This window comes from Gadus chalcogrammus, chromosome 7 (assembly GCF_026213295.1).
Source record: "Gadus chalcogrammus isolate NIFS_2021 chromosome 7, NIFS_Gcha_1.0, whole genome shotgun sequence".
NCBI classification, from domain to species: domain Eukaryota; kingdom Metazoa; phylum Chordata; class Actinopteri; order Gadiformes; family Gadidae; genus Gadus; species Gadus chalcogrammus.
In genome coordinates this window covers 478,772-502,815 of record NC_079418.1, presented here as the reverse complement: position 1 = coordinate 502,815, position 24,044 = coordinate 478,772, and the positions used below count along the sequence as shown (strand labels likewise).

The following is a 24,044-nucleotide window of genomic DNA, read 5'->3' as shown; positions in this document are numbered from 1 at the left end:
GCCAAACCGGAAACACGCCAATATCTCTGCAGCCCTTTGACATATCAAATTATGTCCAATCTTCATGGAACTTGGCATATATGATCTTCAGACCAAGCTGAACAAATGTATCAAACAGCTTTTGAGCCGTAAGCAATCACGTTGCGTAAAGACCTTTAACACCTTTGTTAGAGATAACATTGAAGACGTTGACTCCCGTTCCGGCTACCTTAATCAACTGTTGTTCCTTACATTCCGGGTCCTCAATACGGTCACACACTCACTGCGCAGCCCGTTGTCCTCACAGCGTTCGCCCACCACCAGCCCAGCGACAGCACCACCGGCACCTGCACACTTATACATTGACACACATAATCTCAGCCACATAGTCACCTTAGCCTCCCCCTTAATAGAATTAGATCCATCCCCCACTCACTCTGCTCCTCCTCCCCCTCCTGTAGATTCCACCTCGCAGCAGCCCAGACCACCTTTATCTACACCTTCACAGCGCACTGTGCAGCTTAGACTCCACCACACCCTTAATTCGGCCACGTTAAGTCCCCGCACCATCAATCCCGAGAGCAGACGGCCGAGTGTAACTACCGACCCCAAGCCTTGACCGAACAAGACGATATTCGAAATGACCAGACATGATCCTACGGGGCATAAAGTTAGGGATTGGACTATTCATTCCATCAAGCCCGTAGTGATCATCGGTGACTCAAACCTGAGTCGGATCCCTTCCCACACACACACACATAGACGTCCAAATTGACAGCTACCCCAGTGCCAAATACCAACACATCACACGGATCTTAGATAAAAATCCCCCCAATTCACACACAAAGGTTGTGGTGCTATCTCTGGGCATAAACCATAGGGAGAACCTGTTTGAGTCGACAACGGGCTTTCTCCAGGCACTGCACCGTAAAACCGTAGAAAAATACCCGCAGGCCACAATCGATGTCCACCTCATTAATTTCTCACATACTAACCCATACGAACCTTAGGTTAAACCTAACCCTAACCCTAAAATCGACACTGTCCTGGGCCTTGAGGCTGTGAAAGAGCATTGGGTTTGTCACCTGATCCATCTCGTCCTGATACATTTATTTTAAAGTTTTTAGAAATCACTCTCACCCGTAACGAGTTTTTATTTGACAAATCGTTCTTTTTACAGATATGCGGCTGCGCTATGGGGAGGAAATATTCACCGGCCTACGCGGACATTTATCTAACCGACTGGGAGGAATCTGCGTTTCTTAAATGGCCGTCACGCCCCTTCATTTACTTCCATTATCTAGATGACATCTTTGGCCTCTGGGACAAATCCGAAGCGGAATTCAACCACTTTATACATATCCTCAACTCACACCAGCCCTGTATAAATAATTAAATAATTTCCCTCTGGGATTATTAAAGTATCTATCTATCTATCTATCTATCTATCTATCTATCTATCTATCTATCTATCTATCTATCTATCTATCTATCTATCTATCTATCTATCTATCTACCTACCTTACTTAACTGTGCTTACCTTAATTAACTGTGCTTACCTTACTTAACTGTGCTTACCTTAATTAACTGTGCTTACACTGTAAACGATTTCTGTTGTTTTCACATTAATATTACTGTAATGTCATGTCGTTTCTTACTGTATTTGCGTTATGCAATAAAGTACTGTCGATTTCGTTGTTTTCACAGTACTATTACTGTTATAACAAATGTATCTTACTGTGTTTGCGTTCGACAGTAAATTACTGTTTGATTTGCAAATGCATTCTGGGAAATATTACACTACTGTCAATTTTAATACAGTAATAATAAAAACCGGTAAAAAGAACTTCAAGTCTCCATTTTAATCACATCACATAATTGAACCATGGTCCAAACAACTCTGATGATGGACCTTGCTTTATTTTGTGGTAAGTTTTTAAAAATTGTCCTTTAAAATTTGTGAGGTCATAAGGCATAAGGTGACAAGTTGTAGCATACTTTAGTCGAGTATCTGATGTTTGACAGCTATTGCCATGGGGATAATAATAATGAAACGGAATTTTGGTTAGTTTTATTTCTAACATTATTCTATCAACACAGACATTGCCTATTGCATTCAGCAGACAAACTGCATAGATTTCAAACTTACCACAGCTCACAAACTTATTCAGACCTATGTTATTTAACAAACAATAGGAAAAATGTGATTTTAATGGCATGGGCTCTTTAAGGATGCATGTTGATTAAGTATGCCACGTGAGCCAATTGAAAGCTAATATGCATCATCTTAGCTTTCAATTTCCAAACAGATATTGCATAAATCCCCCCATTATAGGCATATGCATTGAAAATAAACTAATGACAATTCATCCCCCAACCTTTGTATATTCTGATAGGGCTGTTATAACTAATACAACTTGAAATTGGTACACTGAATAAAATCCATTTCCAAAGAGGAACAGACAATCTTTACTGACGTACAAAAGACATGTGTAAAGAGTTCACCTTGGGAGGAAGGCCTCATAGCGCCGACTTCTTCCGGCATTTCAACCAACGGCCGTTGTCTTCGCTTCTTGGTTGGTGGAATTTCCGGGCTCTCGATGTGAGGAAGAGTCTCTTCTACTGATGGTTTTATGGAAAATAATCAAAATTCAACATTACCAGTAAGACACATACTTTACATGTACTATAGCTTGAAGACAAAACCCAATTTATGTCCTTTTTTGCAGGGATGTTTGTTGTATTTAGTGAAAACAAGTGTATTCAATCATTAAAGTTGTTGATGGTTAGAAATAACCAAGTGCCAACCAACTCTTGAGGTCAACTTTACCTGAGCAGGCAATACAGTAAAGTGTTTTTTTAAGGACTTAAGTTTGATTGAAGTATGCCATGGATTATGTTAGATTCTTTGCATAATTTTAGCTTTAAATTCCTAAATAGTTATTCCATATGTCCCCAAATGACACTTACAATTGACATTACATACCATCAACAGTAGATGAACAGTGTGCCCCCTGTGTGCTTTCGTCTTCACTTTCAAGAACCTTTTCTGTGGAATTCATACAAGTTATCATTCATACCAGTTATCAATAATTGATATCAAAACACAAATATCTGTTCCTGCCCAGCCCAGCTCTCTCTGAGATCACACTTTAATAACATGCTTTGTGGGGACATTTCAAACACAATGTTAATGTTCCTTGTGGGGACCAGTTGTCTCCAACGTTTCACCCAAAGCTTCTAGCCAAACACTGACTAAAAGGTGTGTTGTGGGGACGTCGTGAGTGTCCAGAATAGAGTGATAATTAACCTAGAAAGAAAGTCCCTCTGAAGGTTAAAATATATTTTAAATATCCCACGACCATACATCTTATAGTTGCATTACATCAAACTTTTTGGCTGTATTTATTTAAACCAGAACACAACCAAAATATACTTCCTTTCCTATTTTGGCTAGCTTTAAAAACACAAAAACTGAAAAAGCAAGGCTATCAGAGAGACTATAATTACATTTGAAGTGATAAACATGAATGTACCTGTTTAGTGATTTTTGGACGAGTAGCATCATCATCCCCTTCGGTATTTGAAAGGACAGGTTTCGAGCCCCCATCTAGCAGGGCATCGTCTCCAACTGTGGTCATCTGTAAAAAAAACAAAAAACATTTCACAATGACTATTTTACATTCTGAAAACAAAACATGTCAATTTGATGTCCACTGTAAAACATGATTAAGATTAACGACAGATTCCGAAAAATCTCTTGTATGACATGCATGCCGATATACACCAGGCCGTAGAGAAAATAAACGATACATTCATTGTCAAAATATCTGTTCCTGCCCAGCCCAGCTCTTTCTGAGATCACTCTTTAATAACATGCTTTGTGGGGACATTTCAAACACAATGTTAATGTTCCTCGTGGGGACCAGTTGTCTCCAATGTTTCACCCAAAGCTTCTAGCCAAACACTGACTAAAAGGTGTGTTGTGGGGACGTCGTGAGTGTCCAGAATAGAGTGATAATTGCTCTTTCTGAGATCACTCTTTAATAACATGCTTTGTGGGGACATTTCAAACACAATGTTAATGTTCCTCGTGGGGACCAGTTGTCTCCAATGTTTCACCCAAAGCTTCTAGCCAAACACTGACTAAAAGGTGTGTTGTGGGGACGTCGTGAGTGTCCAGAATAGAGTGATAATTAACCTAGAAAGAAGAGGGAGTCAAAGCCAAAGTTCCTTCCCCCCCAATTCATTCTCAACCTTGGGTGAGATAACCCCCACTACGAGTCTCGTTGTAGAAATACCAGAGACGAGAGTCCGACGTGTAATGCGCCATAACACCAAAAGCAGAACAGTTATCCAAATAACAAGGAAGTGTACAACACTTGCGTTGCAGTCCTGGAGCTCTATATCTAAATAATATCATATAATAAATAGATATCTATATCATATAATACATATTATCACGGCCAAAAGCTGTGTGCGCCTCCAGACGATATTATGAATCACAAACGACTTTGTCGGGTTCTGCGACGTCTCTGGTTCTTCCACTTCTGCCTGCTGCCTGCTGCCCTCTGCCGGGCGATGGTGCCTCGCGGCAACCGGCGGCATATCGCAGTTCATGTACTTCAGCGAGTCAAAGCCAAAGATCCTTTCCCCCAATTCCTTCTCAACCATGGCTCAGATAGCCCCCACTGTCTCGTTGTGGAAATACAAGAGACGTCAAAGAACCGACAAGAAACATTTGCGTTACAGTGTGTGTATTCACACACGCACATGTGGCGCTCGCACGGTCGTGTCTCATTGGCGGGCCAACGTCTCTGGGCGGGCCAGGCAGAGTAAGGGGAGGAGCTTAGATGCTTTATGACCACATAAGCGGCTTGAGCCTCAGCGCGCTTGAGCCTCCGTTTTTTCAAAGGCGAGCAGAACAGCTAGTGCTCGTTTTACACCAAACGCAACTGGGGGACCATAGGCAGGCTAGGGGAACTCATATTTATGTTAGAAAACCTCATAGTGAGATTTGCATGTCATGGGACCTTTAAGTTTCCTATTTTGGCTAGCTTTAAACATAAAAACTGAAAAAGAAAGGCTATAGAGAGATTAATAACATTTGAAGTAAACAAGCATGTACCTGTTGAGCGATGTTTGGATGAGTAGCATCACCTACTTCGGTATTTGCCAGGACAACAGTATGCAAATCTTCTACCAGCAGTGCATTTGGTCCAACTGTGGTCGTCTGCAAGACATACATTTAACAATGAAAATCATTTACAAGAAAGCAGAGGTAGAACTTAAATTAGTAAGTAGTAATTTGAAGTCACTGTTTAACAAACTGTAATTGCGCCACATACTTCTGTTCTCCATGGGCAGTCTTCACCTCCATAATCGTATGAAATTTCTTCTCCTAGTTTTATGTCCATAAGGGCAAACAAACAAAGATGTGGGCTTCCATTGACATCAATATTTTTCATTTTACAGTTTGGACGCCTGTGTTCGTCGTTAACGAGGCGCCCAAGTGAACCGTCATCTCTGGCGGCATCGATACTAAAAAGATGAAACATGAGGAAAGGGGAACATAAATGTCATGACAAGTTCATGGAAAAATAATTGTTATAGTTACAATGCAGGATCACATGGCTCAATCAGTTTAACTTTCTGGAATACATTGTCAGTCATATTTAACAGACAATGTATTCCACAAAATCAGAGCCTCACCTAAAATAGAGTATAGAGTATAGTTTAGGCGCAACATAAATACTTACCACCATGTTTTCCCTCTCCACCTAAACATGAATGCAGTACATGATTCGTGGTATATCAGCCTCCTTCTCTGGGCTTCAACAACAGGAATTCTCCCCTGTATTCGAGAACGAAATCTCCTTGAGAAATGGAACCCTTTGCAAATACACCACGACCTGTAAAAAAAACATTTGCACCATAAAAAGAAAGCATGCATGTCCATTTTGGTTTAAAAATAAGTTAACCGTAATGTTTTACAAATGCAAATATTGTCTAAAAAGGATTGATAACACAAAAACTGACAATAGATTGCAGCTGATTTGACATAACCGATTGCATGTCATAAATATTGTATATGATAGCAATTATTAACTGAGAAATCCCCACATTTAATATCTTTCCTTTCAATGCATTGATGTAGCCTACTGCACATCCAACATGCAAGTTTTGTCCGTCTTTGCAATCACATGATTCCTGGCATCTTTAAGGGGACTGATGCGTGGAGCCATTTTCAACTACAGGAACATTTAAATACATAAGTTAATTTAAATTCGTTTAGTAGTGGAGATCCTCTATACCCCTACTCGCAGTACACTACGCGGCACTTCACTCAAGTTGAAATCTTTCACTCCCTGCATGCCAGAATGAACCCAGCATGGAGGAGATATCTATATAATATCACGGGGTCGGGTACTCCTACGTCTCTGGTACTTCCACAACAAGTAAAGACTCGTAGTGGTGCTTCTCTGCCATGGTTGGGAAGGAATTGGGGAAAAGGAACTTTGGATTTGACGCCCTGAAGTCCAGGTGAAACTGCGACATGGAGGAGAAAGTGATTGTTGCCGTATGCGGACTCCCGTCGCCCCCGGAGCTGAACTCACCGGAGTCCCCCCGCAGGAGATCCGGGAGTCGCAAAATGCAACAATCACTTTCTCCTCCATGTACAGTTCAATCTGGCTTCAGGGTTTATGTGGAAGTGGAAGTACCAGGGACGCCCGAGAACCCAACGCAGTCTTTAAACTGCATAATGAGATACGCAAAGAGATAACTCTTTTAACACTGTTAAACATTCAAACGTTTTTAGTTTGTATTATGTGTAACTCCTTCACAATGCATTGCATGACAATGTGAATGTCCCTCGCTGGTTGGAAAAAACAGTGAAATAGTTCTGATAGGTAACGTTTGTAATCCAGCCAACTAGCGGAGTAGCATCCAGCTGTAGACCCGGAGGTATCCGGGCCGGGGCACGTGGTGTAGCAGCTCGAGGAATTAAGAGTTTATCCATTTTTAGCATAAAACACCAAAAATGAATGTTGAAAAACTCGACTGGGGCAACCAAGGGGCCGACTGTGACGCAAAAACCGCCGGAAAAAACGACCTCCCAGTCCCACACAACAGGTCCCGTTTCCCCACCACAGGCCCCGGCTCCGGCTCCAGGGCTGCAGCTGGATGCTATTTAACTAGCTGTCCGGCTAACTAATTAGAGTTCATTTGAGGGATGAATACTGGTAATACTGGTTTGTCATGCCAAAGTACCTACCCAGCTAACGCAGTTACGTCGCCGCGACGTCGCGGTTACGTAACTTTATGACCAAACATAGGTTGCCGCAACGTAAGTTTCAACGTTGCCGCGACGTGCGGGTGAAAGACGCGATCACGTTGCCGCAATGTATCTTGGCGACGTTGCTCGTCCGTAACTGCCACGTCCTGGCGACGTCGTGGCAACCAAAATACATACTGGCGACATTTATGCAACCTTCTTCAAAAAGGTTGCCATAACGTTGCCATAACGTTGCAAGGACGTTCTTGGCGACGTTGCTCGTCCGTAACTGCCACGTCCTGGCGACGTCGTGGCAACCAAAATACATACTGGCGACATTTATGCAACCTTCTTCAAAAAGGTTGCCATAACGTTGCAAGGACGTTAGGGCGGATCTGCATGGTGCAGTCCTCATTTGCCCTTTATAGAACCCACAAAATCTAGTCAAATCTACAAGCCACATAAATATTTTACCTACATTTTGGCTGGTGGCTGTTGCTAATGTGGACCCCAAGCCTATTCAAAAGACAAGACAGTACACTAACAAATATCAATTTATTATATTTTTATTTCAAATAATTTTGAATTCAATTTTGGGGATGTTCTTCCGCCTGCCGTTCCATCCGACCCTGTGAAGAACAAATAAAAGAGAACACGTGAGTGCATTTATATTCATTTTACATTCAGTCAAATGTCATTGTACACTTAGTCAAAACTTAAATATGTTATGCCGAGGTTACGCTAGACTCGAGCGTGAGCACGTTCTAGATAGCAGCCCAAGTGGCTATGAAAGCTAAGCATTGCCGGATAATGTCTAATAGTAAGAAGACGGTAGACGGGGTCTGGCATTGCGGACGTTGCGCCTAAACAACGTAAATATTCATCCTGGAAACACGAAGTCAAGCCAACTCACTTTGCACTACAGCTGCAGGAAATGCATTTTATAGTTCTTATGTTATTTAATTTAAACTTTTTAGCGTGTAGTTGATCAATGTATTAATCCTGCAGTGTATTTTACACCAATACCACACCAGGAATGGGGATCATTAGCGTCATCATGCGTTGTGTTCGTCAAAAGGCTCTAGAATATTTAGTTGCCGGTAGATCTGTTCGGGATTTAGTTGTTGGGCGAACCTTGTATTGCAACGGAGATTTGTTAGTGAACGTGTTATCCCTGTGTAACAGTGTAAATAATTACTTTCTTTTATTTGTTAAATTCTGTTAAACTTGGGACTCCAACCAATATTTTATATTTTATTCTGAAGGTCCACGGCGGAAGTTTGTGTTTGAAAGTTCAGAAGCAACCAAGCTTACGTTGTGGTAAGTCGCCGTTCTGTCCGCTTGTAAATAAAGTTCACTTATAAATGCAAACCATGTAAAGAACGATGTTTAAAATATAGCATAACATGTAAAATCTAATGTTACATGTTGTAAGGCGTTTTGTTGGTTTGTGTGTGATGTTTGAGGAGTTCTTGAGCACGAGGTTTATGTGACATGTGCGCGCTAATGCGGGCCTCCTCTTTTATAGTTGTGTGTTGTCCCATGTTGCAGGTATGTTCACTTAATGTTTAGTTTGTAAATACCACTATACGATCACTTAATGTTTTTTGTTGTAAATACCACTATACGATCATTTGAAGTTTGTGTTTGAAAGTTCAGAAGCAACCAAGCTTACGTTGTGTTCGAACGGACTATGGCTGAATATATATATATAAATGTGTGAACACTGGTTGTGTGTTGTCCCATGTTGCAGCTAATAAACCAGTCCAGTGCTCAACCCAACCTGTCTCCGTGGGTTCAATTAAGAAGCAGAAGAGCTGCAGTGTACCCACGGTCACATCTGCTCTATAAGGTGTCCGGCCGCCATCCCCTATTCACGTGGTTTTGTGTATTGGAGAACCTGCTCAGCAAGCTGCATTCTGCAACTTCTGCGGGAGGCATGTAAGTATACAAAAAATATTCTCTAACGATGCATAGCTTTCTGATGTGTGTGTATATATATATATATAAGCTTCATTGGTTGACTGGCTAACTACTAGTTAAAACGAGCAGTGTTGGTATGGAAACGGTGGTGCTATTGTGTTTTCTCTGCAACAAGTTCTAGCTTGTTGCAGAAAGGTGTTTCGCCCAGAGTTGGTGTCGAGCCGCCTCAAAGGTTAGCCTTGTTTCGCTTGAAGAGTTGTAACCACGTCTTGTAAACAAGCTTAAAGAGTAGGACATGGATCTGCATATCATTTTGTGGTGGTGTACAAAAATATGATAATTGTTCCCTAATAGTCAGCATGTTCAAATAATTTATCTGGAGGGATATCGATTGCATATGCCTCTCTCGTTTAAACTCACCTTCAAACTTTTGGAGTGGGCTGAGGGGGCATGTTTCAAGACCTCTGCCATCAGAAGCTCCACCTCCTTCTCTTCCAGCCCCGGCTTCCATTTCATGATCGCCTCTGTAATTAGATTGAATTTGTGATCAAAAGTTAGGCATGTCACCAACACTCAGGGGGCACATTCTCAAAAAGGTTTTTTCCTGAAATCTATTCATCTCTGGAGGATATTTTTGTGTGATAGTAAGTTGGAACTTGTTGCTTTGTGATTTCATTCATTAAAAATGAATGGGATTGTATGGATTCAGATGAAGTACACAGCTAATACATTTTGGTCTGTATAATAGAAAGAAAACTGATCAACTGTGAGGACAATAAAGATATAATTTTTTTTAAATAATTTTTTCTGCAATGATGCAAACCAAAATACGACAGTATAATTCATACACGTGTATATTAGTTATGCACTTCTTGCATCTGAATCCAGACAATTATGCAATATAGCATGAGTGAGAGTGGGGTTGGTAATGGATAGAACAACACCGGTGTTGTTCTGCCGTAGCCACGAGGACTTATACAACAACTCCACTGTCAGCTAATTCACTTTAAATTGTATTAAAATGTCAGAGGGGGGATGTCCGAGTGTTAGTGAAGACCCCCTGTGGCTCATGGACTGTATAACATAGTTGTGATGCAACAGGAGATATGTCTGAACAGTCTTTACACTTAGCCTCTATCTGTACCAGCTGCATGCCTCTGTCAATTGTAACTGCATGATGTGTACAGATGTGTGATGTCAAAATGACTTGCACTATTTTAATTCCCCATCAGGTACTGTTGCATTTCAGCAAAAGCACAAGGGTGAAAGTCTTTGGTCCCCTTCAACTCCTGAGCAACAACAGTAGGTAATACATAAAAAATATACCAATGATAAAGGGCTTTCTGTTGAAGAAAGTACACTCAATATATGAATAAATAGATGTGATGCACTGAAAGCATTCCATTAACAACACATCCTACAATACAAAGACAAAAAAGCAGCCAGCTTGTCACGGTACCAAGGTCAGTGATAACGAGGATAGGGATGGGCATTCGATTAAATTGACCACACTGACCACTTTTGTAACTGCCATATATACAATACACTCGGATTGCATGATAGGAATATATATATTCCAATTAGAAATCGAATCGGATCAGAAGTGTCCATGTAAACGCGGCTAATCTAAATATAATTCTCTGATCGGAATAGAATTCCATGTGGAATAGAATAGGTGGTGTAGTCGGCTATAATCGACATCTATACACTTATTCCGATTAGTTTGGGGTGGGTGCGGCTACTTTTTAACTTGGAGAGATGGCATCAGCAGTTGCAGTAGTTCGCAATTGGTCCGTCTGTATTTCTCTGCTGAACAACAATACGAATGGTAATTGTAAAAAGACACACCGTGTGAAGATATTTTTTAGCATTAGTTTTATCGATGAAAAATGTACGTCATCGACGAAATTCTTAATGATCAATTAGTCGATCGTCGATTAATCATGCCCATCCCTAAATGAGGAGTCTTTGGAAGAAACGGATCACATCAGCTAAAAGGTGTAGAAAAATAGCTGAAACAGCTAAATAGATTTGTTTGCACATATTTAGACTTACGTTTGATGGTACTGCCCACTGCTGTGCCAAGCAGTGGCATCTTCCCCTTCTTTCGACTAAGGCTGTAGCTGCTCCAAACAAAGTTTGAGGCCACAGAGCGCAACACCCTCCTCACACACTCCCCAGGATTGGACCCCCCAACTAGGCTCAGATGGGAAATCTAAGGAAATCAAACAACCATGGTTAAGGCAAGTATTTGCATTGTATTTTTCATGTGGTGTTGGTGGTGTTTTCTTTTGAGGGGGGCGAACCAAATTAAGGTATTTGAAGATGGACTGCTCATCTCTAACTACTTAGCTAACAACAGGGAACTAAAGATGAAAAAAGCTCAATGGCAGGGCCATGTGGCACACTTGGTGGCATGTGTACAATATAGCCTAAAGTCACTTCACCATTATTCGTACATTTACCATTTTTTTTGTGAAATCTCTATTTTTAAGGTGCTCCTCGAGTTCCTGTAGTTCGGCCTGAGTTTGCGCCTGCAGTAACTCGACACTAGCTTCCCCAGGGTCCCCATGTCGATTTGCCCGTAGCAATAATAGAGCCTCTCTCTGATTCTGCTCAACAGTCTCAAGCCTTCGGAGCAGAACCTCCAATGTCGCTGTAAAAAAAAAATGTTGAGATCAGAGGAGTGTATTTAGTAGTATTTGGTGTCATTTGCATACAGTGCAATACAGTTCAATACATGTATTACCGTTGATATTCTTTGCCCAGATTGGTATGGTTTCTCTCTCTCTTCGGTCACCTAAGTAATGTGTATAAAGCATAATGTGTAGGGTTAGTATAGACAGATGACTGTCATAACCTGTTGATAAGAGTTACTAGATTGGTTTTAACCACCCTCTCCACCCGCCACTTTACCGTCCCCAGTAGAGATAGGCAATGGCGTTTCAAATGAAGACGCAATCGAATCATCTGCAGGAAGTACAAAATAATAATTCAATGTTTTTTGTTGTCTGATTTGTTGTCTTGGCTCATAGAATTACTGTTATGTCATCATCATTCGTCATCATTACTAGGGATCGACCGATATATCGGTCGGCCGATATTATCGGCCGATATTCGCGTTTTTTACGTGTATCGGTATCGGCCGATACGCGGCTGATTTTCGCCGATTTTTTTTTTATTGTTCTACCTCACCTGTTTTTAATATTTGTTAAATATTGTTCATCTACTTGTTCTTACTTGTTCTACCTCACCTGTTTTTACTATTTGTTAAATATTGTTCATCTACTTGTTCTTACTTGTTCTACTTCACCTGTTTTTACTATTTGTTAAATATTGTTTTTTATATTGAAGTTCAATAAATGTTTCTTCAAAAAAAAAAAAAAAAAAAACGGCTCAAGAAAGTCGGTATCGGCGTGTCGGCTAAGGCTGATGAAAAAATATCGGTATCGGTATCGGCCCTAAAAAAACGGTATCGATCAGCATTCGCAGCGATTCAAAATAAAAGAAGAATTGGACCTCTGCCTACCATGCTCCATTGGCTGTCCAGCGCATTCCTCAAGCCTTTTCACCACTTGTGACAGGGGGCATCTTCCACTCCTTACCATCCTCTTTATTTTCTTGAGACAATTTTCAAATTTAAAAGCGCTACAATTGTCCAATCCTCCAAAGGTCACGGCATCCTCCACAATGTGCAACATTGAGTGCACGTTGTAGACCAGAAACTGGTTACCATAAAGTTCTCGGCCTCTCTCAACAAAGAATCGGAGGAGATCAGCAGCATATCTCCAGTGTTGCTCGACCAATGCTGGACTTACAAGTATGTTCATTGCCACACTGAATGTCATGAAGTGGCTGAAAAATTCATCTTTAAGGACCCCCTTCAGCACAATCTTTCCTGTATATAACATAAACTGCCTATGTTCCGTTGCCTTCCATCTCTCAAGCTCTTTAAGATCTCTCGGTTTGCGAGCGAAGCTGGAAGGGATGTGTGGACGGAGGTTGGTGAGCCTGCTGCTGACCTCCTCTATTTGGGTTGCCGACATCTTCAGGCCCTTCACTCCTCTGCACCACATGAAGAGAAGCCTCTTCATGACACCCAAGCATGCCTGGTGCATGTAATCGATGGGAAATGCACTGATCATGTTTATGGGTAAATCCAAAAGCGGGGTGCTGCCATGATGATGCTCGCCCTGTGTCTGTTGGCGGAAGGAGTCGTCACTACGAGCCACCACCTCTGTGTCTTGGTAAGTAACCTTCTCATTCCACTCACCCCTCTGCACACACCGGTCACACCCATAATAGCCTGTGCAAAGTTTAACATTCTTCACAAAGGCCTTTGCAGGAGCATCGCACACAAAACATAGAATGTTGAATTTTATTGTTTTGTTCCTATGTTGCAGGCCACTGGACAGGAGGTTGTTGACATCCATCACCATGTCTTCCAGGAATTCCAGATTCTGTGGTTTCGAACCTCCACAAGTAAGGGTGATAGGGAAGACTGACACTGGTTTTAAATGGACAGCACAAAGGATGGGCCACATTGTTCTTCCTGAGCTCTTAAACAGAGGTAGCCCATCTACGTTGAAGGAAAGGTCAACACAGTCGGGGACCTGGTCTGCTGGGTATCTCAATAGAGTCTGTTGCAATTTGTCCTTGATAGGAAAATGGACATACTCCATACCAGACTTTGATGTGATCCTGACCTCCCTTGGTGTCTTCAGGAGTGTCCTGGTGGTGGAAGGCAGGTCAGTGTGTCCGTGACCTCTCAAAACTTTCAAAAGGTCATCAACAGCATTGTGTTTCACCTGAAACTGGCAAGCCCAGCTAGCGAGGTCAGATGCGAGCGATGCCGGACGCTGGTCGGACGCCTCCAGGTCATCCCCAAAAACCTCTTCCTCCTCATCATCAGAGGGATCAACATCCATCCAGTCATCGAGGTCATCCTCCAAAGCAGAACGATCCTCAAATGACTCATCCAAGTCCAAGGAGTTGTCCATGTCACCAACAGGCGCAAGAACACCGGATGGACTGCTGGACAAGCTGGCATCAGCCACATGGTGTTCTGTGACACAAACACTGGCAGTGCTTTCAGCTATCCTATTCATCACTTGTTTAGCAGATCTCCATGAACGGAGGTACTGCCTTGCCCGTAACTGTTTTTCCTCACTCATCCTGTGAAATAAAATGTTTCACATTTTAACGTGTGATTGAGGTTTCAATACAATCTAGCCATAAACTGTCTTATAGCAGGCTTCAGACCAAAGATTTATGATGCTAATGCGGGCTTCAGACCAAAGATTAGCGATGAAAATACATGCAACAGGGTTCACACCCATGCAACTTCTATCAACATCACCACCATTTCCATAACGACACCTTTACTATCCCACTTGTTTTTACTAACTAGCTTGCTGGTAACGTTAACCAATAAAGCTGTAGCATACTTGGAATACTTGTTACGCGACTGATGTTTTGCAAACAGTAGCGTTCCTTACGCAAAGTGGATAATTATTTTCTCCTACTCTCCTAATAATATCGTGAAGCCTCTGCTGGCCTTGACTGACGTGAGTGGCAAGACGTCATCAGCACTGAAGTAAAAGTGTTCTAAAACCAACTGTCTTATGACGACTTGCAACGTTCAATTCACACTGCTGCAACTTCTATCTACAACGGTTTTGTTACGTTGCATTGTGAATCTTTGTTCTGAATTGGCTTTTCAAGGCTGACAAGGCTTTATACACATACCTGACAAGAATGAGGTCAACGGGGACTGGAGGGAATGATCTATGATGCAAAAAGAAATGCATAGGAAATTAATGTAATTGTGTTAAACTTTTAAACAGTACAGTTCATGATACATATACAGTGTGAAACAGTACAGGACTAGGCCTAGGTTTTGTGCAGGTAAAGAAGAAGATGGGAATTTGTAAATTCATCTTAAATCAAAACTGAAAGGTCCTACAAAACATTGGGGTTTAAACACAGGTGGTTTAATGGCACCATATTCTGGATTTGCATGACCTTTGTATTGCAAATTGCATCTCTAGTTCAGGATTATTATTATTAGCCTATTAGTGATTGGTGGATTTCTTTAAAATTGACTGACAACAAGTGATCTCTGGTCGATTTTTATTTCATTTTTTAGAACTTGACGTCACACAAGCGTCAATCGAGTACTCGTTCATATTTCCTCCTAGACTGGGTATGATATTTTTTTCGTAGGATAAGTCCCGGATTCTCGCCTCTGATTGGCTAGAAGGGCTCTCCTTTAAATCGTGTTTCGATTAGTCCTAGATGTTTGCGGGAGTTTATGGTAAGGATTAGGGGTTAACCCATTTGAACTACGCCAGTTGATCGCGCCTCTTTTGACGGCAGCCTCCCCAGACCGACGCGCAATCTACGATTGCCAGGCTAATTTCCTCCTATTCCCGCCAACACTTCACGGTGGGGACCCAGACCTACTGATACGTGGTCGTTTTCGCTTGAAATCCTCAATAAGGTAAATTAAGATTACCATTGGTGGCATTTAGTCTGCAGAGAGAGGGACACATAGCTAACCAAATGCTTATGAACTTCTTGCAGTTTGGTACAACACCTTCTGCCAACTGCTACCTATTAGATTTCGCTACCTACTTCGGCGCATGCGCATGACATGCGTAACATTGTAAAATACATACTATACCCCTGAAATCTCCAATAAAGACATTTTAATACAGCATACAATTATGCTCCCCATATTCTTATGTGTCAGGTAGCGTATTTCATCTGTAGACCAACTGCCTCTATCAAACGATGCTCCCACTACAGAATCACGTTATTGTACACCACTAACCCCATGTATACTGTAAGAATATGGGGATGATAATTTCATACTGTATTATTATAACGTCTTTATTGGAGATTTCAGGGGTACTGTATGTGTATTTTACACCAATACCACAACGCGGAATCAATAGCGTAATCATGCGCATGCGCAGAACAGACCAGGAAGCACAATATGATAGAAGAAATTGGCAGAACACCCTGCTTGACGGAGTAAAAGAAGACATGGCGAGGAACGGAAAGCTACGGTATGTAGATATCATTTGCTTAGACAAAGCTGTTTTTTCGCGCCTTGTGGTACTAGCACTACCATTGCAAGCTCGTGCAACAGCCCTATAGTTAAAACAAATAAATGCAACGTTACGACTGCACGCGACATAGGCGAGTGCCTCTGCCTCTTTGTTGTTTCCCGCCCGATTTCGTCGATATTAGCAAGTTGTGGTCATTGCACATCCAAAAGGCAAGCCAAATTAATGCCATCTTAAAACTTAAAAGCCCGTTAAATCATAATTTACCCTGAATGACAGGATAAATGTGACATCAAGTTACAGAGGCTACAGCTGGCTCACAATGGCATTTTATAGCAATGCCGATAGCCCCATCGGCCTGTTAAGTTGGCTAAGTAGCCTGCTAAAGTTTACACTATTCTTGCTGTCTTCATCATACTTCGTGGTGTTGACTTAAACAATTACTACACTTGAGTATTAAGTGTAATTTGCCTCTGCCTATAAACACATATCATTTGAGTAACATTAGTGTATAACTAGCTAGTTCATTAGCTATTAGCACCGCCCAGCTAACGCCTGGGTATCGTTGTCATGGTAGTACTATAGCTAATTTAAGATTTAGCGAATGTCATCGTTATCAGAATGGTCTATACTACTAACATTAAAAATATAAACATTGGAAATAAATAGCTACTTCAAATTAACTTACCTTACCTAATAATTCTAGTAATAATATATTTTCGAAATTCTTCTGTATTCTTCTGTATTCTATCTCTTTTCTCTCCTGTCTCAAAACCCACAAAGACAAATTTGGAAGTACAGGGTATTTAACCGTCTTTATTGCACAAGACCTCTAACTTTGGAAGTACTGGGTTTAACTGTCTTTATCGCACGAGACCTTTAATGCCTGGTTCTATAAACGCCATCACATTCGCGGGGGCAGTATGGCCCCCTTGCCAGCGGTACTTTTTGCACAACTCATAATTTGTTGTGTAATCTACGGCTGTTCTAACAGCAATACAAAATCATCACTTAGTTTTTATGGCATACCAACCAACAGTGAGTAAACGGGAAGGGACAGAACCTGAGGATTTGAGCCAGCGTTTCAACCTTGTTTCTGTTCCAGTGTTCCTTTTGCGTCACGTTGTGTGATGATATAATATACAAACCCAAGTATTTGGGTTTATAATACAGTAGGCCTATATAATAAATGATGGGGTCCTTCAGATGAGATTTAAAAGTATTGAGATATATATGGTATATTGTGGAAAAAAATATCCCTCATCGCACAGCCCTACCAACGTGTGCCCTTCTGTGGATTAATTGGTTGTAAAACAGGGAACGAAAAAGCTTGAACTGATAGCAAGATCCAGTATGAAATTAAAGTTTTAATTTCAGACATGTTAGATATCAGCCTTTAAGGCATTCTGTTATTCAATTTCATTTTAGTTCAATTCAACCACACAGAATAGACCATCATATTGCAATGTACTGTGTAAATGCAAAAAAAAAAATACAAATATTAAAATAAAACGTTGACATTGAGATTCTTATTTCATGGTGTCATAAATTATAACAATAGAATTACAACAAAACAACAAACTGTAAAAGAAAGTGTGGAAATGGCGCCATCGAAAATCTTTTTTTCTTTTTTATATTTTAAAGCAAAATAAGATTTAGGTAAGCATAGACATCGAAAAGGAAAGCTTGCATTAACAATGTTTGGTCTCCTCTTTGCCAAGTATTGCAGAGGGCAGCATGGCCATTACTTGGTCCCTTCTCACATCTTGTGCAGCTGTGAGCTACAGGCATAAAATCAAGACCGATTTGGTCAAACTCAGTAAACTAGACACCATTGTTCTTGTATAGCTGTCCTCACACACTTTTTCATTTCGCTTGATATGTTATTCAACTGCTCCGTGTGTGTGTGTGTGTGTGTGTGTGTGTGTGTGTGTGTGTGTGTGTGTGTGTGTGTGTGTGTGTGTGTGTGTGTGTGTGTGTGTGTGTGTGTGTGTGAACAGAAAGTATTAAATTAGTACCTTTTTTCTTCTTCCAGGGACCGAACTGAAGACGCTGGGATCCACCATTTAAGAGACATCCGGAATCAACAGGACATCTTCACAACCCTGACTCAGCAGCGACAGTTGAGCCAGCCTCTCTGCAGCTTAAGGACAACTTCAGCTTGATCGAAAACTGGGGGGCAATTCGTATAATAATAGGATAAAAACACCAGATTTGGTGTTTTAAGGTTTATTAGTCTGAGGTTTAATTAATGTATCAAAGCAACACAGCACTCGTGATCGTGGGGTGGCTATCTGGGCCACTCGACATCAGAACCTTGAGTTTGCAGCCTCAACAAAACACCCGTGATTATATCATTGCCCAACCCCACTCTCACTCGCACAATTTCAAATTGCATTGATGACCTTATTTCAGCCTTGGTTACCGAATACTAAGATTAAACTCAGGTTGATTGTCAGTTCAGTCTTATCCTGTGGGTCAGGCACTGCTGTTATTTTCTTGTAACTTAAAATTGCACTAGACAGCATTAATATTAGTTTGGATTGGATTCTGATTAGCAGTCACTGCTTTAGCTATACTCTCCACCTCAGCCTCTCCACGGCCTTTATGCTCAGTCCTGGTTGACCAATGTAAACCTTCAATGTGGTTTGTTCACTTGAATCCGTGAAACGCATGAATTTTACTTCAAATGTTTTGTTAATAGAAAGAATTGTCGTGATTTGGTCTCTGTATATGCATTTGAAATAAATGATTCATCAATTCAGTATCTGAATATATTTCATTTCTATTTTTCAACAGGGTCAGAGTTTGTGGAAATGAGAATTGTTATGTAGTTCTGGATGGTCAACATAGTTGAGCACAAATATTTGTTGTGGGAATTGAGTCATCACTAAGTAGTAAATAAACAATAAAAGTGGTGACATTTTCTGATTTAACCTAATATTTGTGTTGGACACAAACAGCCAGTGTAATTCTGAAGTTTGATATCACGGTAAGTAAATGACCACACCACTACGTAGCCGTGACATTACTTGCATTACCAAGTGGCAACGTTAGCAAATGACCACACCACTACGTCGCAGCAACGTTATTAACAGTACCAAGCGGCAACGTTAGCAAATGACCACACCACTACGTCACGGCAACGTTATTAACAGTACCAAGCGGCAACGTTAACAAATTACCACACCACTACGTTGTGGCAACGTCACTCACGCTACAAATGGGCAACGTTAGCAAATGACCACACCACTACGTCGCGGCAACGTCACTCACGCTACCAAGTGGCAACGTTAGCAAATGACCACACCACTACGTCGCGGCAACGTTATTAACAGTACCAAGTGGCAACGTTAGCAAATGACCACACCACTACGTTGTGGCAACGTCACTCACGCTACCAAGTGGCAACGTTAGCAAAATTACCAAGCCACTACGTCGCGGCAATGTTATTTGTTTACTTTATGGCAACTTCCTGTAGGCAACGTCATGGCGATGTTGCCACAACGTTGCCAGGAGGTAATGTTGCCATGACCAAATGGCAACGTATAGGCAACGTTGCCGTATGGTCGTGTGTTAGCTGGGTACCGTGTGTTTCCCCTTTGCTCCTTAGAAAAAGCTCTTCTGTCATTATGTCCTTAAATCGCCGTATCAATCCTTAATGAGCTCCAAGCAATTTACCAGACCAGCGAACAGTCAGGCACAGTTACTGCTAGCGGGTACCTACCTGGAAGTGGGCGGTACCCAACCATATTTGGAATCCGTGTTTGGCGCAGTGAGTGCACTTACAGCCGCAAACCTTTAGGGGCGCATCTTGGCACCCTCCCAAACACTCACACACCTACCGGTAAACGTGTGTTATGGGCCATGGCTAAAAACCACACAGGCACCTTTAGAAAAAGTTCCTGTATTCATTGTAATGGGTTATCCTTATGGGGACCTGCTTTTTTGTCCCCACACTGCAAGAGGTCCCCATGACGTAACTGTGTTTACAGATTGATGTCCCCATGACGTGATAAAGACCAGCACACACACACACACACACAAAAGTAGCATAAAAGGAAACAGTATAATACCCCCCAACCCCTCTCTACAAATCACCAATCAACACATTCAATTCAGAAATTAAATTCATTTCATACAGGACTACTTGATAGGCACAGAGTAAATAAAAGTAAAAACATGGATTAATTAGAAACATTTAAACAAGAGATATAAAAAAAGGAAGTGAGGAAACAATGTAGATTTAAGGTGAGCACTAAAGATGTGAATAAATAATAAATACATTGGGGATCTTTAGAAATGGGTTTCTCTTGCAAACAATGTTGTTACTCTGCAGAGACTATCTCTGTGTTTATTAGGCATGTCAAGGAACACAGGAATCTTGCTAACTTTAGATTTTCTTGTGGGCTTGTTGGGTGTCCTTGTAGTTTTAGGACTGCCACTGCCCTTCAGATTCACATGGATCGCAACCACTCAAAGCCCAAACCAGCTGTCAGCAGGTCTCCAAGATGTATTGATCTGACCTGCCATATTGAGGGATGTGCCTTCACCTCAACAAACTTTTCCAGCTTATGTGAACATTTGAAATGGCACATTAGAGATGGCAAGAAAATTGAATGCCCTTTTGAAAGTTGCAAAAATAATTTCAGGGTGAGGTCTTCTTTCCTCTCACAAATGAGCAGAAAGCATTCAGCTGAGCAAGCAGCTTCTGCCGGCGGAGTGTCTGGTGATAATACCGACAATCCTGATGATGGAAATGGGAATGATTATGGCACAGACCATGCAGAATTTGCTGAAATTGGGGAGAGTTTCTCAAACAAAGAAGATGGAGATGTATTCCTGACAAACTTAGCGCTCTTCTATCTTAGAATGCAAGCTAAGATGCTTTTGCCAGCCACAACAATCTCAGCTCTAATTGAAGAGTTCCAAGAAATCAATTCAAATGGAATGGCACACATACTGACTATAATAAGTCAAGAACTAGAAAAACTTGGGATACCCAGAGATAGAATCAATGAAATACTGGATGGCCTATCAAAAGAAAATCTACTGAAGATGCACAATGAGGGTGTTTTTCGCTCAGATCAAACTAGAAAGACATTTTTCAAGAGTAATTTCAGTTACGTTGAGCCAACTCAGGTTTATCTTGGAATTGATCCTAATGGTAAAGAACGTTTCTGCCAGTATGTGCCAGTTAAAGACACTTTAAAAGCACTTCTGAGCAACCCTAAAGTTTGGTAACAGTACAATGCTACAAAGATGCACTCTGCGGGAGCCGCACATGTGTTAGAGGATGTGCACGATTGTAAGAACTGTAGAGAAAACCCCCTGTTACAGCAAGCACCATCCTCTGTGTCAATCATACTATATCAGGATGCTTTTGAGGTTGCAAACCCACTTGGATCAGGCAAGAAGAAGCACAAGCTCCTTGCTGTTTACATGACACTGGGTGAAATACTGCCACATAATAGATCCGCTATAGACCCTGTGCAGTTGGTGCTTCTTTGCAGGGAAGTTGATATTCGCCATTTTGGCCAAGAAAAAGTATTTTCTACCCTAGTAGATGAGCTTAAGGAGATTGAAGAGTCTGGCATTACTTTAAACAGTGGTGTGACCTTGCAGGGGGCAGTGATAGCAATCGTAGGTGATAACCTGGGATCACATTCTATTGGGGGATTCACAGAAAATTTCAGCAGAAGCAAAAACTTTTGTCGATACTGCAGTATAGATACAGAAAGTTTTGAAAGAGAGCCCACAAAGCTTGGCCCAGTAAGGACAAAAGAAACCTATGAAAACTGTGTTGAGGAGTTGTCCAGGGGTCAGGAATTCATGATTGAGGGTGTGAAGTTTGACTCAGTTTTCAACTAACTTAAACATTTTCATGTGTGCCAACCAGGCCTTCCACCATGCCTAGGGCACGATCTTTTTGAGGGGATTGTTTCCAATGATCTCGCGTTGTACATTGAGAACCTGGTGTCTGTGGGAAAACACTTTTCGTATACTCAGTTGAACAGAAGTATATCTAATCTGAAATTACAAGGAAGTGATGCCAGTAACCGGCCATGTGATGTAAGGCCAAAAGGGCAAAAGTTGGGTGGGAGTGCTGCTCAGAACTGGTGCCTATTGCGGCTTCTCCCAATTCTTATTGGTGATCGAATAAAGAATCCCCTGGAAGACCAAGTCTGGTTGTTGTGCCTTAAACTTAGGGAGATAGTGGAGCTTATTTGTGCACCCAAAATCCATGCCAACCAGGTGGCCTATCTTAACATTCTAATCAGGGAATATCTGGACTCTAGAGTGTCTCTTTTTCCAGACAAATCTGCAAAACCAAAACACCACTACCTTCTCCACTATCCAGACCTTATCTTAAAATTTGGTCCTCTCATTCGCCTCTGGACATTGCGCTTTGAAAGTAAGCACACATATTTTAAGCAGTGTGCACGAAAGCTCCGCAACTTTAAGAGTCTCGGTAGCACTCTGGCAGAAAGGCACCAGTTACTACAGGCCTACCTGCACAGTGGGAACATTTTGCTCCCGTTCTCCAAATTGATCAGGCAAATGCATTTGATAGTCAAATCTACAATGCAGCGATTCAGCAAGCAGTGACGTGCAGGGGGTTAACAAAAGACACCACAATGGAAACAGCAAGTGCCACATACAAAGGCACCACACACAAAAAGGGCATGACTGTTGTTTTTAATCTCAATGACAGTGGCAATGTGCTGGGTAAGATTGCTCGAATAATAGTCAAACAGGAAAAGGTGTATTTTGTTTCGGAAAAATATCAGTCAGTTCCAGTTTTGGACTGTGCACTGTCTACAGTAGAGCTGTGTTGAAAAAATCGATTTTCCGATTTTTAATCGATTCGCATATTAATGACCGATTATCGATTTGTACGTCCAAAGATCGATTTTCTTTAATAAAATAAATTTAAAAAAATAATATTTTATATATTCATGGAAAATATTCATGGGATTCCCCTGAACACTTAGGGTGCTGCATATTCTTGAAAACAAATCTTGAGTGTGGTTTTAGAACAGATTTGAACATGCTCATATAGACGCCATTCAGTGCTTTTACAGTTTAAAATGTTCTGTTCTTATGTTCGCACTTTAAAGAAAAATGCTCAACGTTTACATTTTATACTTCCAGTTTCAGTACTTCTCAGTTTATTAAAGGTTGGGTAGGTGATTTGCGAAACGCCAGCATATTTTGAAAATACACAACTCAAATGGTCCTACCCCCTCTCCTTCAACGCTGACTCTGACTCCACCCATTCCAAGTACCTGGACGCGCAATCATGCACGAGCGCGAACAGAGATGCGCGAGAGCGAGCCAGGCTAGCGTAGGTTTTCGTTTAACAACATGGCACTACATTCAGCTGTAAGTTGCACCCAGTACCGCGGGAAGTAGGGGTGCTGGGGGTGCTGCAACACCCCCTGTCCGAGGCCCTGTCCTATCACAGAAAACGATCATTTCTAAAAACTCCGGCCAGAGTGGAGATTTCTGAAAACGCCGGTTATGTGTTGTCGGTTCAACGGGGAGAAACGGGATTCTGAAGCGTCACATTATGCACCAGGAAATGCTTAACGTCATGTGAGCGCCCGCTGTACCGTATTGGTCCGAATATAAACACAAACCCCATTGTAAGACGACCTATATTTGGAAAAAAGATTTGAAGACCAGATCCGGTTTTTATGAATAAATAAATTGTATTCATTGAAATAATATACGAAAATAAAAAGGCATCGAATAAAACACTGCATTGCCACTAAACAGTAGTGCAAATA

General features: G+C 41.4%; 1 protein-coding gene and 1 long non-coding RNA gene across 9 annotated transcripts; one reads left to right on the top strand and one right to left on the bottom strand.

The window, feature by feature from the left end:
* Positions 1 to 2,188: 2,188 nt before the first annotated feature.
* LOC130385707 (uncharacterized) lies at positions 2,189 to 12,246 on the bottom strand. 3 transcript variants are annotated; one of them, XR_008896051.1, is made up of 8 exons: positions 12,095 to 12,246; positions 11,928 to 11,978; positions 11,234 to 11,834; positions 9,599 to 9,702; positions 5,328 to 7,884; positions 5,108 to 5,212; positions 3,516 to 3,620; positions 2,189 to 3,028 (listed from the first exon to the last, which is right to left on the bottom strand). It is a non-coding gene; the product is annotated as an uncharacterized LOC130385707 (long non-coding RNA). The 3 variants fall into 3 exon arrangements; XR_008896052.1 differs by having other exon boundaries at positions 2,189 to 3,620; positions 5,328 to 5,520; positions 5,739 to 7,884; XR_008896050.1 differs by having other exon boundaries at positions 2,189 to 3,620.
* A 307-nt stretch (positions 12,247 to 12,553) lies between these two features.
* Positions 12,554 to 23,146, top strand: LOC130385705 (uncharacterized). 6 transcript variants are annotated; one of them, XM_056594359.1, is made up of 5 exons: positions 12,554 to 12,998; positions 13,126 to 13,425; positions 13,582 to 13,748; positions 13,842 to 13,926; positions 18,287 to 23,146. In XM_056594359.1, exon 5 carries the CDS (start codon positions 20,554 to 20,556, stop codon positions 21,493 to 21,495), a length of 942 nt encoding a protein of 313 aa, XP_056450334.1. In that variant the 5' UTR covers positions 12,554 to 12,998; positions 13,126 to 13,425; positions 13,582 to 13,748; positions 13,842 to 13,926; positions 18,287 to 20,553; the 3' UTR covers positions 21,496 to 23,146. The 6 variants fall into 5 exon arrangements, with proteins under 6 accessions (XP_056450334.1, XP_056450335.1, XP_056450337.1 ...); XM_056594360.1 differs by having other exon boundaries at positions 12,554 to 13,425; positions 13,582 to 13,660; XM_056594358.1 differs by having other exon boundaries at positions 12,554 to 13,425.
* The last annotated feature ends 898 nt before the right edge of the window (positions 23,147 to 24,044 follow it).

Coding starts and splice junctions, on each gene's coding strand:
- LOC130385705 (XM_056594359.1), top strand. CDS start 20,554: ATGGGTTTCTCTTGCAAACAATGTTGTTACTCTGCAGAGACTATCTCT.